At 43.0% G+C, this 22878-nt stretch overlaps 1 protein-coding gene across 1 annotated transcript; it reads right to left on the bottom strand.

The window, feature by feature from the left end:
- Positions 1–1223: 1223 nt before the first annotated feature.
- RND3 (Rho family GTPase 3) lies at positions 1224–22656 on the bottom strand. Its single transcript, XM_068967955.1, has 5 exons — positions 22293–22656; positions 21699–21786; positions 8837–8946; positions 5030–5164; positions 1224–3192 (listed from the first exon to the last, which is right to left on the bottom strand). The coding sequence occupies exons 1-5, from the start codon at positions 22440–22442 to the stop codon at positions 2941–2943; spliced, it is 735 nt and encodes a 244-aa protein (XP_068824056.1). The 5' UTR covers positions 22443–22656; the 3' UTR covers positions 1224–2940.
- Positions 22657–22878: the final 222 nt, after the last annotated feature.

The following is a 22878-nucleotide window of genomic DNA, read 5'->3' as shown; positions in this document are numbered from 1 at the left end:
TGCATATATGTGGAATCTAGAAAAAATGGTACCGATGAACCTATTTGCAGGGCAGGAATAGAGACAGACGTAGAGAAGAGACATGTGGATACAGGGGAGGAAGGGGAGAGGGGCACAAACTGGGAGATTAGGATCAACATGTATCACTATCATGCGTAAAATAGCTAGCTAGGGGAGACGCTGTGTAACACAGGGAGCTCAGCTCGGTGCTCTACGTTGACCTGGCAGGGGTGGGGGGGCAGATGGGGGGAGGGGGGCCCAAGAAACAGGGAATATATGTATACACACAGCTGATTCATTGTATAGCAGAAACAATACGTTATAAATAAATTATATTCCAATTTTTTTTAAAGTCACAAGGATGTAGTTTTTATATGAAGTGGCTTAACTGTAGCAATAGCTGAATTTTCCTAAATAGCTGTGAGATACCCACATGGAGTATCTCTGGACATTTTTGTAAAACTTGCATGTCAGAGTCTTAGCTAAAAGACTGGGTTCATGGGCCACCATGGTTCTCTTGATCCTAAGCTTTTTTATGTTGACGTAACAACTTTCAGGTCACTGAGGAAGCCTGAATTCTGCTGTTCTGTGTTATTTAGAAATGCTGCTACCATAAATAAGGCCTTTTTTTTTTTTTTTTTTTTTTTGCTGTTTTCTTTAATTGTTGCAATAGCTGAGTCTGGGGTCATCTGCACAACAGGCCTCTGTGAACAAGAGCACACCTGCAAGGTGGATGCTGGATTAGGAATTGGGGCTTGGGGCTACAGAGGCCACAGAAGCAAACTAGCCCTATGATCAGAATTAACCTGGGACCTGAGACTGTATCATACTGTTATTACTGAAGGGTTGAAGGAAATCCCCACATTTTCTATGAATTAATCCTAGGCAGTATGGTGGCGCTTTCTGTTTATGATCAAATTACTCATTCTAATTACATTCCACTTCCTTTGTGAGACCTGAAATCATCATGAAAAACTTTTATATACACAGATGTATCTTCCCCCAAGGAATTCCAACTTCTGCCAAGAAGCAAATAATTCCAAGGCCTACCCATCCAGGAAATGTGAGGCCAGATTCTGTAATCAACTCTATTAAACAAAAATAAACAGCTAAATCAGGAAGTAGGTAATGAAAGGCAGCTCACATTTTGACAAAGACATGGTTACTTTTTTATTTGAAGAAACAAAAAAAAGTATGTTTTAATAAATACTGCAGAAACATTGACCAAACAAACATACAAAGTGACTTCAACATTTAAAAAACTGCAACGAAAGTTCTGCTTTATAACAGTTATAACTTATTTTCTTTTTACAATATTTAAATACAGAAAGCACTTGCCAGCTATTTCGTAATACTGCCCAAAGCATAATGCTGCATTAATCAGAGCATATCATGTTGGTAAAATGCCTGTATTTCTTGGGGAAAATGACTGGAATGGTATTTTCTTGCAGAGACAAAACAAAGTGCTTGTAAGACATAGACTGAGTGTTGTAATTACCTTAATCTCCTCTCCTGCCACAACTGAATGGGAGCACAGCTTCAGCACTTCAAAAATGAAGCTTTATCATTGGAAAGAAAGCTCGTTTTCAACAAGCGCCAACAATAAAAAGGTCGGATCTGGTTTCTTCTCTGAAAGAAGCTCTAAAAGCAACTGGTCAAAAAATATCTGTAAACTATTTTAAAGGCTGATTATTTTATGTAACAATAGTGATCAAGTATGGAACATGGCCTTGGCAGAATCTGATTGAGGTTTAGCAATCACTCTCTAGAAATGCCACAGGATAGTGTAGGACTGACATTATATAATTTTCCTCTAAGGATTCTCAAAAGCATGGAACAGAGGGCCATTCTTATCATGTTCATTGAAAGATATTGAAATAAGCCAACTGATTATCAAATGTTGCCAACTTTGGAGCTTCATCCCAAAATAGGCCTTTTGCTTCGTACTTTTGGTCTCTTACATCCCGACAACTTAACTCACAAACTGTGCTTTCTGCTACTATCCTTCATTCGTTATCTCATCAGGTGAAAATATCAATAGTACCTACATTTTTTCCCCCCTTGGATCATTCTATGACGTCATACCAAGACACCTTTTATTTGACTTTGCATTTTTATCAACGATGGCAAAAAAAAAAAAGAAAATCACACACCCTCTTTTCTAAACAGCACACAAAAATATCACATTGAGCAATTTACCACTTTTTAATGACAATCACAAGGATGAACAGAACCATCAGACTGAATAAAAATGGACACTTTTCTTCTAGTTGACCTAGTCAATCTTTGTAGTGCTGGTCTGCGCACCCCGCAACACTGCAAAAGCCTTCCTTGAGAACCATCTCACTCAACTATCTTCAGGACAGCAAGATTTCAAAGCCTCACCAACTTTTCCTCTGGATATCCCATGGGTCCTGATACAATTTCCATTTTAATGATGAGCTAGGAGAAAATTAGATCACATCCTCTAGAAAACTAAACGCTACGGTCACAGTGCCAGTTCCCCAATGAGGATGGTATATTAATATATACTTTTTTGTAAAGGAGATTAAAACACTTAAAAATTAAATCAAAGTAGAGATCCGTGAATAGATTGTAACAAAGAAAACAAAAATGCAAGCACCATCAGAGTGTGATTTTTCTTCTTGGAGGTACTCGCATTCCTCTTCTTCAACCTCTAGCCCATCTGAATCTCTCTTTTTTGGCATATTTTTCAAGTCACATTTCAAAACTCTTCAATGAACTCACTTCCCACCACTTGTTCTACATGCCAAATCTAAGGACAGGATTCCAAAAAGATGAACAATCCTTCCAAATGCCTCCTAAGCCTCCAGAGCACGTGACTTTGGCTGTGCACTTTGTTCAGACTTCACCTTTCTGTTTTGTTGGTGGTGGTTTTTACACTTAATTTCCTTGTCCTCATAAAAAATAACCGAAGATTCACATCACAGTACAACTCTTGGCTTTGTCCTTTCTTAAGTCCGTAGCCACTGCCGAGAGTTCTGGTCTGCTGGGCATATGTGAAATCCGCTTTGTCGCCCTCTGCGATTTGTTCCGCTTAACGTTTTTATTTGTCTTGTTTACACATGCCAAGGTGGCCACGTGAAAAATGTCTCTGACGCTATTTTCTGACTGTAAAGCTGAGCATTCAATGTAAGTAGCTGCTCCAATCTGTTTGGCCATATTTGCTCCCTGTAAAGCAAAAGGGATTGTGATCAGCAATAAGTCTCTGGGGAAAGTTAGAAAGTATATTCCAATACCTCAAAATTATAATGCATCACAAAATGTTTCTAATATGTAATTGAATTTTCCAAGTATTGACGAAAAAATCTTTTTTAAACATTTTAACTACCTTCTTTATTATTGCATAAATATTTGCAGTCAAGGACCAGTCTTAAGATATTCAATTGCCATCACTCAGTAGGCACTGTTTGACTTCCCAGAGGTGCCAAAGGTTGGTCTAATGACACTGGGTTATCAATAAACAGCCCAATCATCAGGTAGTTAGTTAGTATGGGGTGTTGCCAGGAAGTAGAAGTCTTAGGAGGTGCTTTATCTTCACTACCAACTGTAACCTAGGGTAACTAGACACGTAGGTCTTCCAAGTTACAGCAGAGTATAGAATTACCCAGAGAATCTTACTGCTGGAAAAGAGTGAAAAAGCTACGGATCATGGATGTAAATGCTGCATTTTTCACACAGCTCTGGTAGAGTCATCCGGCTCTTCCACCCTATTTCAGCACCTCGTGGGGAACTCAACTCTTCTTTTCTTGAGTGTAAATGGCACTCGTGGAGTAGGAAGCAGCAACCCACTCCAGTATGCTTGCCAGGAAAACTTCTGGCAAAATTTCTGAGCCTGGTGTACAGTCCATAGGGTCATAAAGAGTCAGACATGACTGAGCAACTGAGCAAATGGCACTCAAGGCTAATAGGCTGTACAAAAAGCAGCTGTAAGAGAATTTAGAATCAGTTTTTAAACTTATATGATTAAGGGCCAAAACAAATTGAGGAAAGGAACAATACTGTTACACATCTATAATTTAGGAGACATAAAATATGTAATTTTTAAATGTGGACCAGACAAAAAGGGGACCCAAGAAGAGCATGTCTACATCAAAATAGCTTATTTAAATCGCCAGAGTTGTGTTAACTGGAATGAAGGACAAAGAAGACCACAGTATGATTGGTCAAACAATGAATAAATAGAATTCTAGCTATTTCAACATGAACCGTCTTTAGAATTTGGTTGTAAGTTTTAAGAGAATGAACTTCTAAAACTAATCCTCCTCCTTCCTAAATACTTGGGAGAAATGCCTGCAGGAATGATGAAACTAGACGTTTTTTGGGGGGTGCTCTATTTTACTGACAATGGTCTTTTGTAGTATTTTATTATGCTGCTGAGTGTAAAATAAGATTAACTCTCTTTAAGAGTATTACTGATTTTGACCACATTCCCTCTTAAATCTATTTAACTTTAAACCCAGTGAGAGTTGCAGAGAAATACAACTTTGAATATGAGCCACTGTTTCTGCCCTCAAGTAATCAAGCATCACATGATTCTTCTGCTGAAAGACAGAACATTTTAAAGGGTTTCCTCTCAAATTTGCCTTATGTATACATGTACACATATGAATCCTTACACAGTCAATTGCTCAATGTAGGAAAGCTTTTTGAGAAACTCACAATCAAAATATCACCATAATTTTGGCCCAATCTTGTCCCAGATCACTTTAATGCTCACTGGGCAGTTTTTACATTAATCTGAGCAATGGACTGCCAGGAAGGGGCCTGGATGTTTGCTGTGAAGCCAGAGGCACAGACACACCAGCCCCTTTCACCTCTGTTCACAGATGGGCACAGTCTGGACACAGAGAGCTCATTCTCCATCTCAGGAGAGGGACTTGGACTTGGTGGTGACCCTTGGTTGACCCTGTAGAAACGTAGCTACTTTTTAGTTTATTTATTACAAGTGATGTTTCATTTCTGTCACTCTTTATAATCCACATGTACACACTAACTATATACATACCTGGTCATAGGACACCGGGGTCTGCCTGTGATTCGAGAGCTCTACTAATGTACTGACATCGGTCCGAAGATCAGATTTGCAGCCAACCAAGAGCATTTTGGTGTTGGGACAGAACTCCTGGATTTCACCTTTCCACTATGGGGGGGAAAAGAAGATGAAGAATTAACAGAGTGCTGGCATCCATACAAAGGAAAACAATTTCTCTACTGGCAGGCACTGGAAATAGGACTCAGAAGGGACTTTTAAAAGAGAGTGTCACTTCAGATAAAAGGAGCAAACTTGCATTTATCTGCCGAGTAGATATTAAATGTTACTGCTTTTAAGTATGGATCCATTGTGTGTGTGCTAAGTCACTTTAGTCGTGTCCGACTCTTTGCGTCCCTTTGGACTATAGCCCACCAGGCTCCTCTGTCCTGGTGGCAGAGGAACCAGGAGATTCTCCAGGCAAGAATAATAGAGTGGGTTGCCATGCTCTCTTCCAGGGGTTTTTTTCTGACCCAGGGATTGAACCCAAGTCCCTTAGGTCTCCTTTATTGGCAGGCGGGCTCTTCACCACTAGTGCTACCTGGGAAGCCCATGGATCCATTAGGGAACCATATTATTATCTATGGCGCTTCCCCAGTGGCTCGGCAGGGAAAGAATCTGCCTGAAATACAGGAGACACGGGTTCAATCCTCGGGTGGGTACATCCCCTGGAGGAGGGGATGGCCACCCACTCTAGTATTCTTGTTGGAAAATCTCATGGACTAAGTAACTAAGCACGTTATTATCTGTTCTCTTTCTCTGTGACTCATTCCCACTGTAAGAGACGTGTTGGGTGTTATCAGAAAGTAGCTAAGGCAATTTCTTAATTATTGAGGCATCTCTGAAAGATAAACATGACTCAGAAAAATTATATATTCTAACAAGTCACTACATCCTTGGATATGTTCAGCTGGTACTTCCCAGCATGGGAAGAGTCAACACAAGCAGAGATATGCATTCACTAACCCCACCTAGAAAGACAGAGCAGTCACCCTGCATTGAAATCTCTACTGAGATTTCAGAGCCTGGAGATTAGAGTTAATACAGCAGAATCTCCTGCCTTTAAGGAGCTTCCATTGGAGTGGTTGAATCAACAAAGACCATGACATTTGCAATGGCCCATCTCCTGGGTTATCAGAGAGACACCTGGTCCTATAGCTCACATTCCCTTGAGTTAGTTTTATGCTGTGTAAGTTATTAATGTAGTCTACCCTAGCCAGCTGTTTCATGGCCCAACAAGAACTCTTAGAACTTCCAGAAATGGCTGGCAGGGAATTCCAGTTGTCCTCTTAGAAGAACAAATGGATGACTTTTTGTGGTTTCATTTCCTCAAGGTGGAGATGACCATCAGGATGGGAGTCAGGAGTTCAGACAGTTCATAGCAGAGCTCTCACGTTGAAGAGGAGTGATCAGAGATGCTGAGGTCAGGAATCTCTGCCTGACTCTCCCTGCCCACGTTCACAAACATGTGTTCAGTGCTCTAAATTCTGTGGTGGTTACAGAGATGATTACAATGTAGCTGTGTCTTCCAGAAAGGAATTCACAAGAGAGGAGGGTGATGAAGTCATGTCTATAATACTACATAAAAGGGACATCTTGCATGAGTAATTTAAAAGATCTCTAGAGGACACCTCTGGATCCAGAAGTGTGGGCAATAAACTCTAATCCAAAGTACACCAGGGTACCAAAGGGAGTAATACCACTTTGCACAAAAGTCCAGGGAATGGCAACCCACTCTATTCTTACCTGGACAATCCCATGGATTGACGAGGAGCCTGGTGGGCTACAATCCATGGGGTCGCAAAGAGTTGGTGACTCAGTTCACGACTGAGTGACTTTCATTTCACTTTACTCCCTCCCTCCTTTCTCCCTTTTCCTCTCCTTCCTCCCTTTTCCCCAGTATTATTTAGAGGCATCTACCATGCCAAGAGTTGACTCATTGGAAAAGACTCTGATGCTGGGAGGGATTGGGGGCAGGAGGAGAAGGGGACGACAGAGGATGAGATGGCTGGATGGCATCACGGACTCGATGGACGTGAGTCTGAGTGAACTCCGGGAGTTGGTGATGGACAGGGAAGCCTGGCAGGCTGCGGTCCATGGGGTCGCAAAGAGTCGGACACGACTGAGTGACTGAACTGAACTGAACTGAACCATGTGTTAGACAGCCCTGGAGTAAGAACTAGAAGGTGAATCGGAAAAAAAAATAAATAAATAAGACCTCTGTAGCTCTAAGTCACTCTAACCTCTTTGATATTCAAGGACTTACAGGATTCAATGAATCCAGACAAACCATAGCAGGGGTTATCATGAGCCTTAAACCTCACACAAACATAAAATACATTCATTAATATCTCTAAGGCCAAGTCACTCCTCATTTGGTCTTAGCAGACAAAAGCAAAATAAAACAGAAGCAGGGTTTTTCACCATAAACTATGCATAACTTGATACTACATCAAGTAAGAACTCCAGTAAATAAGTAGTCTCTTTGATCCACAGACAAGCACGAGGCAAGCTGCTCTGTCATTGTTCGCTATGTGATGACTCTGGCCTCACATCTAGCAATTGTTCACAAGCATCGAAGGCAGGAAAGGCGTATTCCTGCTGGAATCTGACAGTCACGTCACTCGTGTTAAGATACAAACGTTACTCAACACTGAAACGAGTTAAAAAGCTAAAAAGAGGCTTTCATCTTTTAAGAAATTAGTATTTCATTGAACTGTGCTTGTCATGTTTAGTAAAGAGACGGGGCTGGAGGGAGGGGTTGATTCACCTTAGATCCTAATTTCATCACGACACACAAGGCCTGTAGTCAAACATAATAGGGAAAAACAAACTAAAAGAAACATATAAAATACAAGGACACTTCTGTGCTCTCAAGCACATCCTCAGATGAAGCCCAAATGCCTGGAGGAGAAGGGGGCTTTAGAAAGGTTTGATTCTGAAACATCACGGCATTCAGGCCAGGACTGAAGAGTCAACTAGAGGCTGACCCACGCTGGCCCTTGGACAGGCATGTGCCTTCTCTAGCTATCCTGGGGCTCAGTCCTAGCTTGTCTCCTCCCTCTCCTGGCCTCGCCAGGACCAGGGACCACCTGCAACAGGGTCCCTTCTTCCTGACCTTCCCTGGGTTCCACACAGAGCTTCCTAGGGTCCCCTCGCCATGGACAAAACCTCCCTTACCTTTGTCTCCGGACACTAGCCATGTGATATCACTTACAACCTGTATACAACCATTGCGTTTACTAGGGTACAACAACACCCCGATCACAAGTCACCTGGTCTATTGCCTGGAAACATAGCCCTATTTCTCCCCTATGCATTATATTTCTGTTTCTAATAAATAACATCATTACTGAAATATAGTTGTTTTTTTTTTAACTAAACAGCTATGACTGCATTCATTTCAAGCCCTGAATTGAGGTCAAATATGAACCTGAAAAGTAAGCACAGTCTACAGGTTAATGAAAGAAGGAAGACACACTGAACAGTAACAGAGTATCGTTATTGTTAGCTGCACCACTGCTACCCAAAGTATGACACAGAGGTTCTTAAAAACATATTTTGTTTCTTAAAGTGAGATCAAATGTTTAGCAGGTTCATCATCAAAACTTAGGTCACATATGAGTGGAAACCCTTTTGTAATGTGAGAGTGTCCTTTCCAGTGTTTTAGTTACAGAACATACAGCAGGGTATTAACTGGAGTGTTTGAGCTCCCAGTCAACCAAATGTTTCTAATTTATATGCAGACAGTATTGATCTGTGTCATCACTCCCTAGCACTCACCTTTTTTAGGACACTGTCCAGAGTCTCTGGTCTACTGATGTCAAAGCAAATCAGCACAGCGTCCGAGTCTGGGTAAGAGAGGGGCCGGACATTGTCATAGTAAGGAGAACCTGAGAAGAAACAAAGATACACAAGTTGTCAGATGAAAATCCCCTTTGCCAGTCAGGCATGAACTTTGCCCTTTGGAGCTAAATCTTTGGAGGGTCACACGGCTCCCATCACCTCTAATTCTCGGAAAAGAAAGCAAACAAAAGTCTAGTAGTGCAGGGCTGGCCAAAAACTTCCTTCGCGTTTTTGTGTAGGCATGCGTGCTCTGTTACTCACTCATGTCCGACTCCTTGCCACCCCATGGACTGTAGCCCGCCAGGATCCCCTGTCCACGCGATTTCCCCAGGCAAGAGTACTGGAGCGGGTTGCCATTTCCTCCCCCAGGAGATCTTCCTGACCCAGGGATTGAACCCAGGTCTCCTGCATTGCAGGTGGATTCTTTACCGTCTGTAACAGTACTGTATTTCTTTCTACAACAAGGCAAGGAAGCCTCACTGTTTGACTTAAATTCAAGGGAAGGAGCCAGGATCTTCAGTTCAAAGAGTAGAGCCAGAAAGGAAGCTGGAAAGGCAGAGCCTCTGGACCCCAACGTCCTGAAGTGTAAATCCACCTCTGCCCCTGCAGGGGAGGGGCACGTAGCTTCAGGTCACTGCTCCTTCAGTTCTTCACTCATGAAATGAAGATGACGACAGTAGCTACCTTGGATTAAGTGAACCTGGGCAGTGCCCGCACTTGGTAAGAGATCAAAAAGTCTTAACTATGGTTATGGCTGAGCTAAGGGCTTCCCAGGTGGCTCAGTGGTAAAGAATCTGCCTGCCAGTGCAGGGGAATGGCAGATCCCCCGGAGTAGGAAAAGACAATCTACTCTTGTATTCTTGCCTGGAAAAACCCCATGGGTAGAGGAGCCTGGTGGACTACGGTCCATGGGGTCACAAAGAGCTGGAGACAACTTAGGGACTGAGCACACACACATGGCTGTCTATTGCAAGCTGAGTGCAAGCAGGAAGCACCGTAGCTGGAGCTACTTCCAGGGGAGGAGCCCCAAATTCAAGATCATTCTGTCAGTACCATGGAGGTGGGGGAGAAAAGGAAGGGTAGGCTCAGCTATGCACAGAGAGCCATCGTGAGCCTCATCTCGCACCACCCTGTCTCCCAGTTACAAGGAGCCATGACCTTTGAGTGTGCTTACTTAAACCTTATCACCAAACCCTGTACAGACTCTTCCTGTTACAGAGAAAGAATGTAATAAACGCCATACTGAATTCTGTCACTTTTTTACACAGTGCCATCTCTGGGAGTAACACCTAGGATATGAGACTGAGTCAAATCCAGCCTAATTTAAATCCTAAAGCTTCAAGTTACCAGCCAATTAATTTAACCACAGAACCCTCTTCTAATCATATAGGGCATTTCTTCTGTTCTTTCAAGAACCCCAAAGGATGCGTGATTGCATGAGGCCAATTATAAAATTAAATAACAGTTTGTTATGTTATTTATTTTGTTTCAAAAAATCATTTTCGGTATACTGAACACTGCACAAGCACGACAGGAAAATCATTAAATATATATATATATATATATATATATAATTGACTCCAGGATAGAGGAAAAACCTCTAAACTACCAGTCTTTTTGAAACCCAATTTCATTTTGACATCACCTTCCATTTCTCGCAGAAAAACATGACATGCTGTCCCCTGATAAATCAAAACTTCAAAAGTCAAAGACAGGGAAAGAGAAAGACTAAAGAGGCATTTCAAATAATCTTTTAAATTTCTATCAAAACAAAAATCTTCAGGAGGCTGCTCTTGAGATATCGAAGTTACTATGTGTGGTTAGGGTGCACCATTCTCTTTTCACAGGATATGGTGGGTGCCCAGTACCCACTGGTTAACCCCAGGAATGCTGTGGCCTTTTCACCAGCAGTGACAATTTCAAGCCAGGTGTGTCTACCAAGCCAGGAAGAAGGGAAATGTTCTAGGCATAAGGAAGGAAAGTGTGAATAAAAACAGACCAACTAAAGCCAGAATCAGTCCTGAGCTACAGCAGTTCTTTGCCCACACCTGGAATCAGGACCCTGATGAAGCAGAGACTGACAAAAGAAAGGTATTTTGACAAAGTTTAAAGGCTTTAGAGCTAAAAAAAAAAAAAAAAAAAAAGCAATCATGCCATTTTAAACAGTAAGACTTATTAGAATAAGGCTGTTTCTGAAAATGACACACTGCAGCTGCTGCCTTTTCAGTCACTGAAGGAAAAAGATTATCTGAGGTTAAAAGAAAAATTCACAAAGACTCCATCAACTTCAACATTTTTGAGAGGACTCAGAAACGAGATGGCTTACCACTCTACACAGACACACTGGGATTTCCCTATTTGTTCTGTGAAGTTCAGACTTTCTCAATTGCAGCTTCTGTTTTCGAGTCCAAAGTCTAACCTGGGCACAGTTTCTGCCATAAACATTGGGGGATCTCTTTTTCCAAACATAGAATCAGAAAATTCCAGATCTTAGAGTGGGAATTCAAATACCAGACACATATATGAGGATTTCCTCTGCTCTGCCAAAGTTAGCAGGAGATGACTTGACCCCAAATCCAGAAAGTCCCAGCGTTGCAATAATTCAGACTGTCAGAAGCCTAATCAGGCTTCAGAAATCTCCTTTCTTAGAAATCAGTCCCACTGGGAAGAAAACTTTGTGGTTACTTTCCCATCTCCAGCTCACCTGTGTCTCCAGTTTACCTGAACTTTGGAGGACAGAAACTTTAACTAAGATGAAGGCAAGTAAACACTCCTAATCTCTGATCTAAGACTGTGTTACAGAACAGTGAAAATCATCTTTCCCAAACACAAATTAAGGAAAGACAGTTGGAGAATTACAAAGGTACTAAAACAGAGTAATTAAAATTCAAACTACAGAGAAAATCCAGAGGAATGGTTTTAACTTCTAAGCCAGCACATGTCTGCAGAGACCACCCTGCCCTCCCTTTTGTGTACTGGGTTCCCCCCTCCTCCCATTTTAAGGCCACAAAGGGGATGTGGCTTTGTCTTCGGGCCTCACTGCTGGGGACATGGGCTTCCTAGAATCAAGGAAGCAGCCTCCAGGGCTTAGTGTTGTTCTTTAGTCGCTCAGTTGTGTCCAACTCTTGGGACCCCATGAACTGTAGCCTGCCAGACTCCTCTGTCCATGGGATTTCCCAGGCAAGAATACTGGAGTGGGCTGCCATTTCCTCCTCCAGGGGATCTTCTCGACTCGAGGATTGAACCCATGTCTCCTGCTTTGGCAGGCAAATTCTTTACCACTGAGCCACCTGGGAAGAAGCCCCCCCGTGCTTAGTGGTTGTACCCAAATATCTAAAAAATGTAGACATTGGCCTGACTTTAAAATAAATGAAATCTGCAACTTAAACCACATTCTTATGGAAGTTTGATTCTGCTTTTGTTTTTATTGAGTTTCATATTTTGAATGAAAACACACATGTAAAAAACATATAGGTTAAGGTTCATGAGAAATAAACCACCTTGCTTGTTGAGGTTCTGAAGTCATTTTTAAGAGCTTTAACAAGATCTAATTAGGAATGACACTTTGATCTGTCCTATTACTTTTGCTAATGAACAGTGCTTTCAGATCAACCAAGAGTGTCCAAAGGTAGTAATAAAACTGATCTCCACATTTATTAGTTATAAGCATAATTTGCCTAACCACAAGAATAATTTGTCATTAAAAATAACAAGATCACTTATTTATTATAAGGCTTGATAAGGCAAGGTTAAAACTTTTTTTGAATGGAAAAATCCATGGTCTGCTTTTTTTTAAGAGTAAAAAGGAAAACTGATACAGATTAAAAAACAAAAAACAAAACTGTCCTGCCAGGAAGAATCTAACAGTTCATCAGCTAAGCAGAACCTTCAGGGGAAAAGAAAATATCCAGTTCAACTTGCATGTTCTTGCTCTGTGTTCAAGCACCTGGAATTCTTGCCTATAAAGCCAAACTACTACCCAAAGCAAGGAGGAAAAGCCAAGCTTAAGAGTGCACGGTGTCACCACAGGCATGAGTGGGATAACTCACCAGTCAAAAAAAAAAAAAGAAAGAAAAGGAATTCTAGGAATGCCCCTGTGAAGTGAGAAGCAATACAGGGAGGCAGAAGTGACCCCAAAGAAAGAAGCAGAAAGTAAGCCAATGAGACAGGAACAGTAGCTGCCCCTCCTCCTCCATCCCATCAGAAATGTCTTAAAGCATTCTGTTAAGCCAAACAGGAAAAGATTAAGTTCTACAGATTCTTTATTTTAAATAAAGAAGCATGTAAAAAACTTCCAAGGTAACTATAGAACTAAACACAGGGCAAGAAAGAACACTGAATGATTTTGTATTATGTAGAAATGTACCAAACTTCAGGGCTTCCTGGTGGCTTAGATGGTAAAGAATCTGCCTGCAGTGCAGGATACCAGGGTTCAATCCCTGGGTCGGGAAGATCCCCTGGAGGAGGAAATGGCAACCCACTCCAGTATTCTTCTTTGGAGGATTTCATGGACAGAGGAGTAACTTGGTGGGTTACAGCCCATGGGGTCACAAAGAGTCAGAAAGGACTGAATGACTAACACTTTCATTTTCTTCTTTAACCATTTCAGTTAGTCTAGGTACTGAGCTTTGCTTGTTGAATGAAACTTTCTCACAATGTGAAGTAGGCTTCATGCACATGGTAGTTCTGATGCAGCATTTCTCTTATACTGTGCGTAACTTTAAGTACCTAGTACTACTCCAAGGTCCTTTCTATTTAAGCATCAGATCATCAAAGGGAAACTTTCAGAAAATTCCACACTGTAAAGAAACAAGGACACTATATACACAAAATGTGTCCCCAAACCTCTCAAGGACCAAGCTCTGTAGGGTGAAAACTGCAATAGAGCCCTGTGAGGTTGTCTGAGTTTCGGCAGTTTGGCAAACATCAGCAAAGTTCTAAAAGGCTTCTGAATCTTCAGGTCTACCCATCCTTGTCTTCAAGAGCATTAATTCTGGGCGAGAGCAGTCTTTCCAGCCCAAGAATAGTCACAATGTGCCTCACCCAGAAACTACTTTTGCAGATACATACCTGTCTGCTTAAGTCATCTGTTCACAAAGATAGAACACACCATATATGTACATAATTAAACGTATATGTTTGAAGATTAATGCCCAAAAGGGAGGCTGTGTGGAACCTTTTGCAAAACCAGTTCAAACACTGGGAAGCTTTCATGGGAGCTTGAGAACTGAAAACTCATCTAGTTGAATATTTCATTAATACAACTTTCTTTTATTAATATTTGAACCTAAAATTGAAAAACTTCACTTTCCCCCATAAGAAATTCCTACCTAGAACAATAAAATCAGGAATACTGCATATTTTGGGCAGAGGAACCACAGTTGCTTTGGGTATTTTTTTGTGACTAAGAGAATATTTGTACCCAACAGCAGTTACCATGTGGATGAACTGCCCAGTTATTATAAGATTCTATTTCCTGATGCCATCTCCACTTAAGAGTAAATGGTCCAATCAGCAATCATCTCAGGAATGTGAATTGAGTCCAGGCAGAACCTTTGGTCTGGCTCAGTGTGAGACACTTAAACTCTTTCATTCCATGCAGTTTGTACTACAAGCATCATGCCCTCAAACATGCAACAAGTATTCCCAGGAAGGATATTTTGTTTCTTCTATAGGTTCAGATCAACAGAAATTATAAACAGATTTTATGAAAATTTGGGGGGGGCATTTCTCTATTGCTATAAAAATAGAATCAATATTTTCAGTTTCGGGGAACAATGTAGATATGAAGTTGTATGGAAAGTCAAAGAGGAAGAAATAAGACTGCTATTTCTGAGCTTTAAATAAAGGTTTAGGGTTAAAATCGCAATCTTACTGAGACACTTTAAAAATACAAGAATCAAAATATTTGACTTAAAGTGGAACTATAGCAAGTCACAGAGCTTTAGGGAGAAGAGCAGATAGGTATACATCTAAAAATATTACATTATTATTCAGTAACAACCCATGAGTGAAGCTGCTATGCCACACACTATGTCATCAGGCTTGTTTTTCAAAGTCAACGTGTACAACTCCTGGTCGGACTTCTGAGGCAGCTTACCTTCGTGCCACTGAAATTCCTGTTTTGTCAAGAGGGTCTCTGAGTAGGGCTGCCAAGATATAGTGGCTGACATTTAAAGGGCATCAGAAAAGGGTGGCAACATAAGCAATTCATTTGGCACAGCCCACCAGGCACCATGAGCTAACTGGAAAAAATATTGGTCCTTGGTGTTATATCTACATGCAAAAGAACTGGATTAATGAGGAAACATCTGGTTATTACAGGTGGCATCAGAATGACCAATCTGGATGCCTCACCAAAAATGTGCAACTTAGCAAGAAAACAGATTTAGACAAATATAAACTTTGAAAGATATAAACAGAAACCACTGCATAGTAGACAGTTTTCCAAATACAGTTTTAGGTATTTTTTTATCAGATATCACCATCCTAACTCAGAGCTGTTTTGTCTTAACCCACATCTCTCACAGAGTTTCAGGAAAAAATTCAAGTTAAGAGTCAAAAACCTGGCTTTGAAATTCTAAGCTCCTAGAGCTCATTACTGTCTTACGATCTAACTAGTTTTGTGCAGTTTTGCTCTTTGCTTCACAACACAAGCACCCACGCTTCTTTGGCTTCTGTGTAAACTCTTCCTTTCTTCCTTTCCCTAAGAAGGTTAACTGCAGTTAAAATGCTTCAACTGTCAGAATCTTGGTTTCCTTGCCAGCCATTTAACATAATAAGCATGTTTTCAAGAGGCAGGGATGTTACAGATTTAAGAACTGAGTCAACTTGTTAGCAATAAAGAAGAAACTGTGGCGGACTGCAATGAGGCCTTGGGCTGACCCTGCAGTCTTCAGCTCTTCTTTGGATCTTCTTGTTAAGTGAGTCCAGCTTTAGAACCTTCCAGCTCACCCTCTTAAGAACAAGTATTAGACTGTGAGTACTCTGAGGGCAGGCACCATGCTAGCCAGGTTTTGCACCACCCTCTTCCAGCTCCCACAGCATTTAGCAGAGTTCAGGCACATTAAAAAGCTCTAAAAAATGTTTACTTGTTTCAATTATTTCTGTAAGTACTGAAATGTTAATTTGCCTATTAAATGACAAAAAAGGGACCAGTGACCCTTTTGACGCTGCTTTTCTGGATTAATTATATACTGGTTACACTGCTGACATTCCTATCCCAGTTAAGAAATATTTCAAAAGTGCTTATCACTGAGACCATTCTTCAAACCTGATGCATAATCTACAAACATAACAATATAGATTTATGGATGTCGAGCAATCTGTCCTCAAAGTCAGGTCATGAGTAATCAAGAGTTTCCTCTCTTCCCTTTTCCTTTAGGTATAAAAGTTAAAGTATATTACCATTCCTGTTAATACTGCTAAAAGCTAGTACAGGAAGTGTTAATGTTAGCACTCATGGCCTAAAAGAACCTTGTATCAGGAGAGGATTCAAAAAAGTGTATAGGAGTTATCGTGGGGGAATATTAGCAGCTAAATTGAGTATTTTAAAAACTAATAATATGCCTTCGATAAAATGTGCATTACCTTGCCTTGGTTAAAAGCTGAAATGAATGATTATTACTCCCTACATCACATGTCCTGAAATTACACTGCAATCAAATCACTTAGGAAAAGATATGGTGATCCTTAAATGGTGGATTTCTATTATTAGTAGGCACTGGCTTCATGCTACAAATTGCTTCTATGCTTGGCGAATGTGGCCAAGAATCTGAAGCACAAGACTACTTTGGTCTCATCACATCAAAATGTTGAAACCATTACCCACTGTTTTACAGAAACTCACTGAGTGAATTTAAAAACCAGTAGGAGCATTTCTGCAACTTTTAACCAAATGCTTGTCTTATCATCAATAAAAAGTGAATATTTCTCATTAAAATAAAGAAATCATAGACCTATGTCTGAAGACTACCTTTAAAATACCCCCCTTTAAGAGGAGGATTCACAATGCTGTTTTATTTATAAGAAGGCTTTGCTTCCTGGGTTTTTCTTTTTACTTTTTTTTTTGGAGTATAGCGTGATTGATAATAGTGTTAATAGTGATAATAGTGTGTGGAGTATAGTGATTGATAATGTGTTAGTTTCAAGTGTACACCAAAGTGAATCAGTTACACATGTATCCAGGGCTTGTCTGGTGGCTCACACGGTAAAGAATCTGTCTGCAATGCAGGAGACCGAGGTTCAATCTTTGGGTCAGGAAAATCCCCTGGAGAAGGGAATGGCAACCCACTCCAGCATTCTTGCCTGGAGAATTCCATGAACAGAGGAGCCTGGTTGGCTATAGTCCATGGGGTCGCAAAGAGTTGGACACAGCTGAGTGCTACACTTCACTTCATAGGAATATCCACTCTTTTTTAGATTCCTTTCCCATATAAGCCATTACAGAGTATTGAGTAGAGTTCCTTGTGCTATAGATAGGTCCTTGTTGATTACCTATTTTATTTATAGTAGCATTATAGGTCGGAGAAGGCAATGGCACCCCACTCCAGTACTCTTGCCTGGAAAATCCCATGGATGGAGGAACCTGGAAGGCTGCAGTCCATGGGGTCGCTGAGGGTTGGACACGACTGAGCAACTTCACTTTCACTTTTCACTTTGATGCATTGGAGAAGGAAATGGCAACCCACTCCAGTGTTCTTGCCTGGAGAATCCCAGGGACGGGGGAGCCTGGTGGGCTGCCGTTTATGGGGTCACACAGAGTCAGACACGACTGAAGTGACTTAGCAGCAGCAGCAGCAGCATTATAGGTCAATCCCAATCTCCCCATTTATCCTGCCCACCCTCCATACCCTCCAGTAACTGTAAGTTTTTCTACATCTGTGACTCTATTTCCATTTTATAAATAAATTCATTTGTATCATTTTTTTAGATTCCATATATAAGTAATGTCATATGATATTTGTCTTTCTCTGTCTGACTTACTTCATTCATTCAGTATGACAGTCTCTTAGGTCTATCCGTGTTGCCGCAAATGGCATTTTGTTCTTTTTCATTGTTTAGTGAAATTCCATTGTATATTGTACCACACCTCCTTTATCTACTCCTCTGTCAATGGACATTTAGGCTGATTCCATGTCCTGGATACTGTAAACAGTGCTGCCATGAACACTGGGGTGCATGTATCTTTTCAAATGATGTTTCCTTTTAGAGGGACTGAAATAACTTTAAGCAGCCATAAGACACCAGCTGGCAAATTGCCACTTGTGGTTGTTTTAATTGGTGTGTGCGCTGGGGGCAGCTGGAAGCATTTTCTACCTGAGGAGGATCCAGGGGATCTGTCAACATTAGGGATGCCTGACAAGGGAAATCCACAGCAACCAGATGAAAAGGGCATTTGGGTTCAAGAATCTGACAAAATTGGCTTATCACAGGTTGCATATGGGCCAAACTAAGTGGGGAGAAACTCCTTCTTCCAACTCTCTGCCCTTCCTGGGTGTATGACCCTCAGCAGATAGGACAATATTTGAATTAAAACTATTATCTCTAAGGCCTCAGAGAGGGCCTGCACATAGTAGGTGCAGAAAGAAAGGGGAGAGAGTCTCCTAATATCTGGTAGGAGGCTAAGCAGGATGTGAATGCCACTGAAAGAACAAAGCTCATGTCATCACTCTCCCTATGTAAGAGAAGTTACATGCCTCCTTTCCCCTCTAACATTCATAAAGTTCTAGAAGGGGAAAACTCTTCTCCAGAGTTAAATTGATAGCAGTTGGAAAAAAATAAATGTAGCAAGAGGCATCAGACATGAATGATAAACCATTTTTGGTAGAAGTAGTCTATTCTTAGAATCCAAATAGTGTTTCATGACTGTGTTTAATTAACTCACACTTCACCTCACAAACAACATAATGGGATTCTAAATAATTCCCTTATGCCTTTTATCCACTATATATAAATCTTAATCTAAACTTGCCCTAAGATTTCATTACTGGATAAATTTGCAGTGTGATATTTTCTTAATCACAGGTTTTTCAAACCTGCACATTTTAGTTAAATACACATATGTTTTGTTTCATTAAATAAAAATACAGTGATTACTTCACAACAGACTTCATTTCAGGTAATTATATTTAATCTGATGAAAGGCAATGTTTATAAAGTTGCCATTCTTTGTGCACAGATAATTCAGTGATGATAAATGTCGGGGAATCTCATCTCCTTGGAAATGATGCATATGATTATTCATTTGTTCATTCAACAGATTTTACTGGGTGACCACTGTGTGCAAGGTATGATGCTATGTGTGCAGAGACAACAAACGGTAGAGTTTGGATTAAATATTTGAAACTATCTGAAGCGGTATTTATCTGCACATGTGAAGCATAGCCTCCAACTATAAACTGCCTACATTCTGTTTATTTCCTAGCCTTTGCAAAGCATGTGTCTTTTTTCTCTTAAAAAAAAAAAAAGTCAATTTAGCCCTTTGGGCGCCCAATTTAAAATCTCCTTTGGTGGTCCCGTGACTCTCGAAGCTTGAGACAAGGAAGGGGTAAATAACCCAACCTTCCTTCAAGGTTACCCATGCCCCCTCCCTGCCCAAATGGGTCTCCTTCCTAAATCCACCAGGAAGCAGTGGCTCTGTTCAGAATCTGGCTGGCTTCATGGGTGGTGAGAACTAGGGCGTGGGATGCCAGATCCACTGGGACTAAGAGCTGAAGCCAACCAGCATCAGTGAGACAAAAAGATTTGCCTGTCTGGTGACCCAAAGCCAAGAAGTCTACAGCTAGGAATGATCCTGCACATTATTTGCTTCTGTATCCTTTTTTCAGATGACGAAATGAGACTGAGGGAAGGAGAGGATCCGTACCCAGATATCCGTGTAAGCAGTAGCTTAAAATCTAAACATAGCTCTTGTATCAAAGACCGAATCAGACTCACAGACCCCCATGTCTAAATCACTCTTATCCTGCATTAGGTCCAAACAGACTGGGAGAGGGGGTTGAGTGTTGGTGTTAATTATTGGTACCGTACCAGCTGTCCTGCCCACGAGGCATAACAAATACCACGATATATCTGGTAATTGGAGTCCATTAAGAACTAGGCTGTGTACAAATCTGACGATGGAAATGCCTGAAACAAGCATTCCGTCTATCACCACCTTCCCTATAGTTTTGAGAGTGTGTGCAATCCTCAGCATAAAATCCGGTGAGGTCTTGGTTTTGCTACCCTTGGCGAGGCTCCAGGAAGAGCCCGATTCTCCAGGGAGAAACAAAATCAGCGCATCTTACTGCAGCCCTCGGAGCACCTGGCAACAACCGTGAGAGGCGCTCGCGCGAGACTTCTCACTTGCCTTTGTGCAGGGACTGCCTCTGGCGACCCTGTCAGTCTGGCCTCTTCCTTGTGCTCTCTAATCGCCTCAGTCCCTCCGGGGCTCCAGAGGTTACAGCCGGGGGCGGTGGGAAGCTCGCACAGCCCACAAGCATCTACGCGAGGCCCCTCCCAGCTGAGCACTGGTCCATCTCGCGGGCCTTCCCCGCCCGACAGTAAAGCCTGCGTGCTGGCACTTGCGCGCTCCTCCTCGCCAGTTTCACCCAGGATTTGGCTCAGTTCACCCGTAGCAGCCCAGCTCCCTGCTAAACTCCTAGACCTAAGCTCAGGGGCCTTCCCCCGGCCTTCCCGCTGTCTCCTCCTCCTTCTCCAGAGGCTACACCCTTCCTGGAAAAGGGACTCCTACGCCGCCAGGCACCGTAGCAGGGTCGGCGGGTCCCCGGGTTCCAGCCGGAGAGTCTAGGTGATGTTACCGCCCCCACCGCGCCTGACCCAGACTGAACGCCTGACCCAGACTGAACCCCTAACATCTGCGCGGGGAAGCCTTCCCCTTCGCGGTGTAACCCGCCCTCCCTACAGCTGCGTGCCAGGTTGGTGCGTGAGTGCGTGGGAAGGCGATAACCCGGCCTTGAACCCCAGACACTAGAAAATAATTCACCGTGCCAATAATTCAACTGGATGGGAAGGTCAAAGGCGAATAGGGCAGCCCGCGGCCTCGCACACTGGAGAGGGGTGATGCAATGGGTTAGGAGGGAATGGCGTGGGCCGGAGGACACCAAGTGATCACGGGGGCGGGGGAGCTCAGAGCTGCAGGTCGGCACCGAGACGGCGCGGGCGGCCGGCAGCTAGGAGAGGAGGCCCGGGGACCCCCGCCGGGTGCTGCCCGCGCAGCCAGCGCATTCCTGGCAGTAGGCGTCACGAGCGCCGCGGATGCTTGCGCGCCCCCTACTCTCTCCGCAAGCGCGGAATCCGCACGTAAGTGCGTGGCTTCGGGGGTTTTCTTCCACTTGCCACCACCCTCTCAGTGCTCCCAGTCTACCAGCCAAGCAGCAGGTTAGATCCTGGAGGGGCGCTCGCATCCTAGAGCCAGTTGATACCGACAAGGCGCACACATCCCCCCTAACATTTAGCTACCCTGGCCACCCCGAAAGGACTCGGGCACAGCTCCCTGGGCCAACCGCTCCCCGGACACCCGGCTACAAGCATTTTACATCCCGGGGTGACCCTTCGGGCACGGAGCTTCCTTTTCTTCCCACAGCTATTGCCCGACCCAATATCGTCCCCCCACCCCCATTCAGAAGGGGCAAAATTTTCATATATCAGGGAATCCCTCGTAAGAAGCAAAGTTAACGGAGGAACGCAGAACGGGTGCCGAGAGCGTGCCAGAAACGCAGGGCCCCGAGACCCTTTGCGCACCCCCTGAACGCCTGGAAACCCGCCCGAGCGCCACGCGGTCAGATGACTCTCTTACCCGAAGTGTCCCATAGGCTCAACTCTATTCTTTGTGTGTCGATTTCAAAACTGGCCGTGTAATTCTCAAACACTGTAGGGACGTAATTCTGGATAAAATGGACAGAGGTAAAGAGGGCAAAGAGGTTATCTTAAAATGCACGACAGCTGCAGAACACCCTCTGAAAATAGTCTTTACTCTCCCATTAAAAAACGAAGACCCCCCCCCCCATCCACACGCACCACAGCTCACACTAAACACGCAGATCCTTTCCGAAAGCCCTAACTTCCCTCTCGCCCCACCCGGATTCTCCAAAAGTGGAGGATCCGAATCTCCCAACCCCAGATTCTGCACACATGACCGAACAAGTTTCAGAAGCTAACAGTAGAATGTGCAAGCGCATCCCAACCCCTCCACGCTTCCACCCCACTTTTCCTTTCCCGGCAACTAACCGGGGCGAAAGTAATAAGCAGTGAGAAAGACGGCTGAAGAAAAAAAAAGAAAGAGAGAGAGAGAGAGAGAGAACCGGGTGAAGGGTGAAAGCCAGGGAAACCCACCTCGAGACGGGGATCCCTTCCCCGCCGCCCGCCCGCAGCCCCAGCCGGCCACACTCACTTCGGGGAAGCAGTCTTTGGCGAAGACGTGGAGTAGCGCGGTTTTCCCACACTGACTGTCTCCCACCACTACTATCTTGCATTTCACGTTCTGATTAGGATCCATGATAGATTTACTGGATAATTTCTGGCTGGCTCTTCTCTCCTTCATTGATCTTGTCTTATTTTCTCTTGAAACAGGAATTTTCACTTAAGAGGAAAAAAAAAAAATATATATATATATGTATTTCTTTCTCTATTAAAAAGCAGATATAAAAATAAACCGCAAGGGTGGTGGGAACCCCTGAGGCGCCGCGCGGACGAGGAGAGCTAGAGGAGCAGGCTCGTGACTCTCCTCCAACAAGTTTTATGCCTGACTCCAAACGGCGCTTCCCAAGTCCAATTCCGATCCGACTGCTTTGTTTCACGCTCTCCGCGCGGCTTTATACGCCCGGCCTTCCAATCCTGTTTCTCAATGAGAGAAGGAAACTGATCCGCCTCCTCCCCTTTTATGGAGCCTGGGAGACAGCGCCGTCTAGTTACTTGCAGAAAATGTAGACAGTGCGCCCTCTAGGGTGATCATGCGGGATCGATTTCCAGCCCAAAGC

Source organism: Capricornis sumatraensis, chromosome 3, assembly GCF_032405125.1.
Source record: "Capricornis sumatraensis isolate serow.1 chromosome 3, serow.2, whole genome shotgun sequence".
NCBI lineage: Eukaryota > Metazoa > Chordata > Mammalia > Artiodactyla > Bovidae > Capricornis > Capricornis sumatraensis.
The sequence above is the reverse complement of the archived record's forward strand: the minus strand, read 5'-3'. Positions and strand labels throughout refer to the sequence as shown.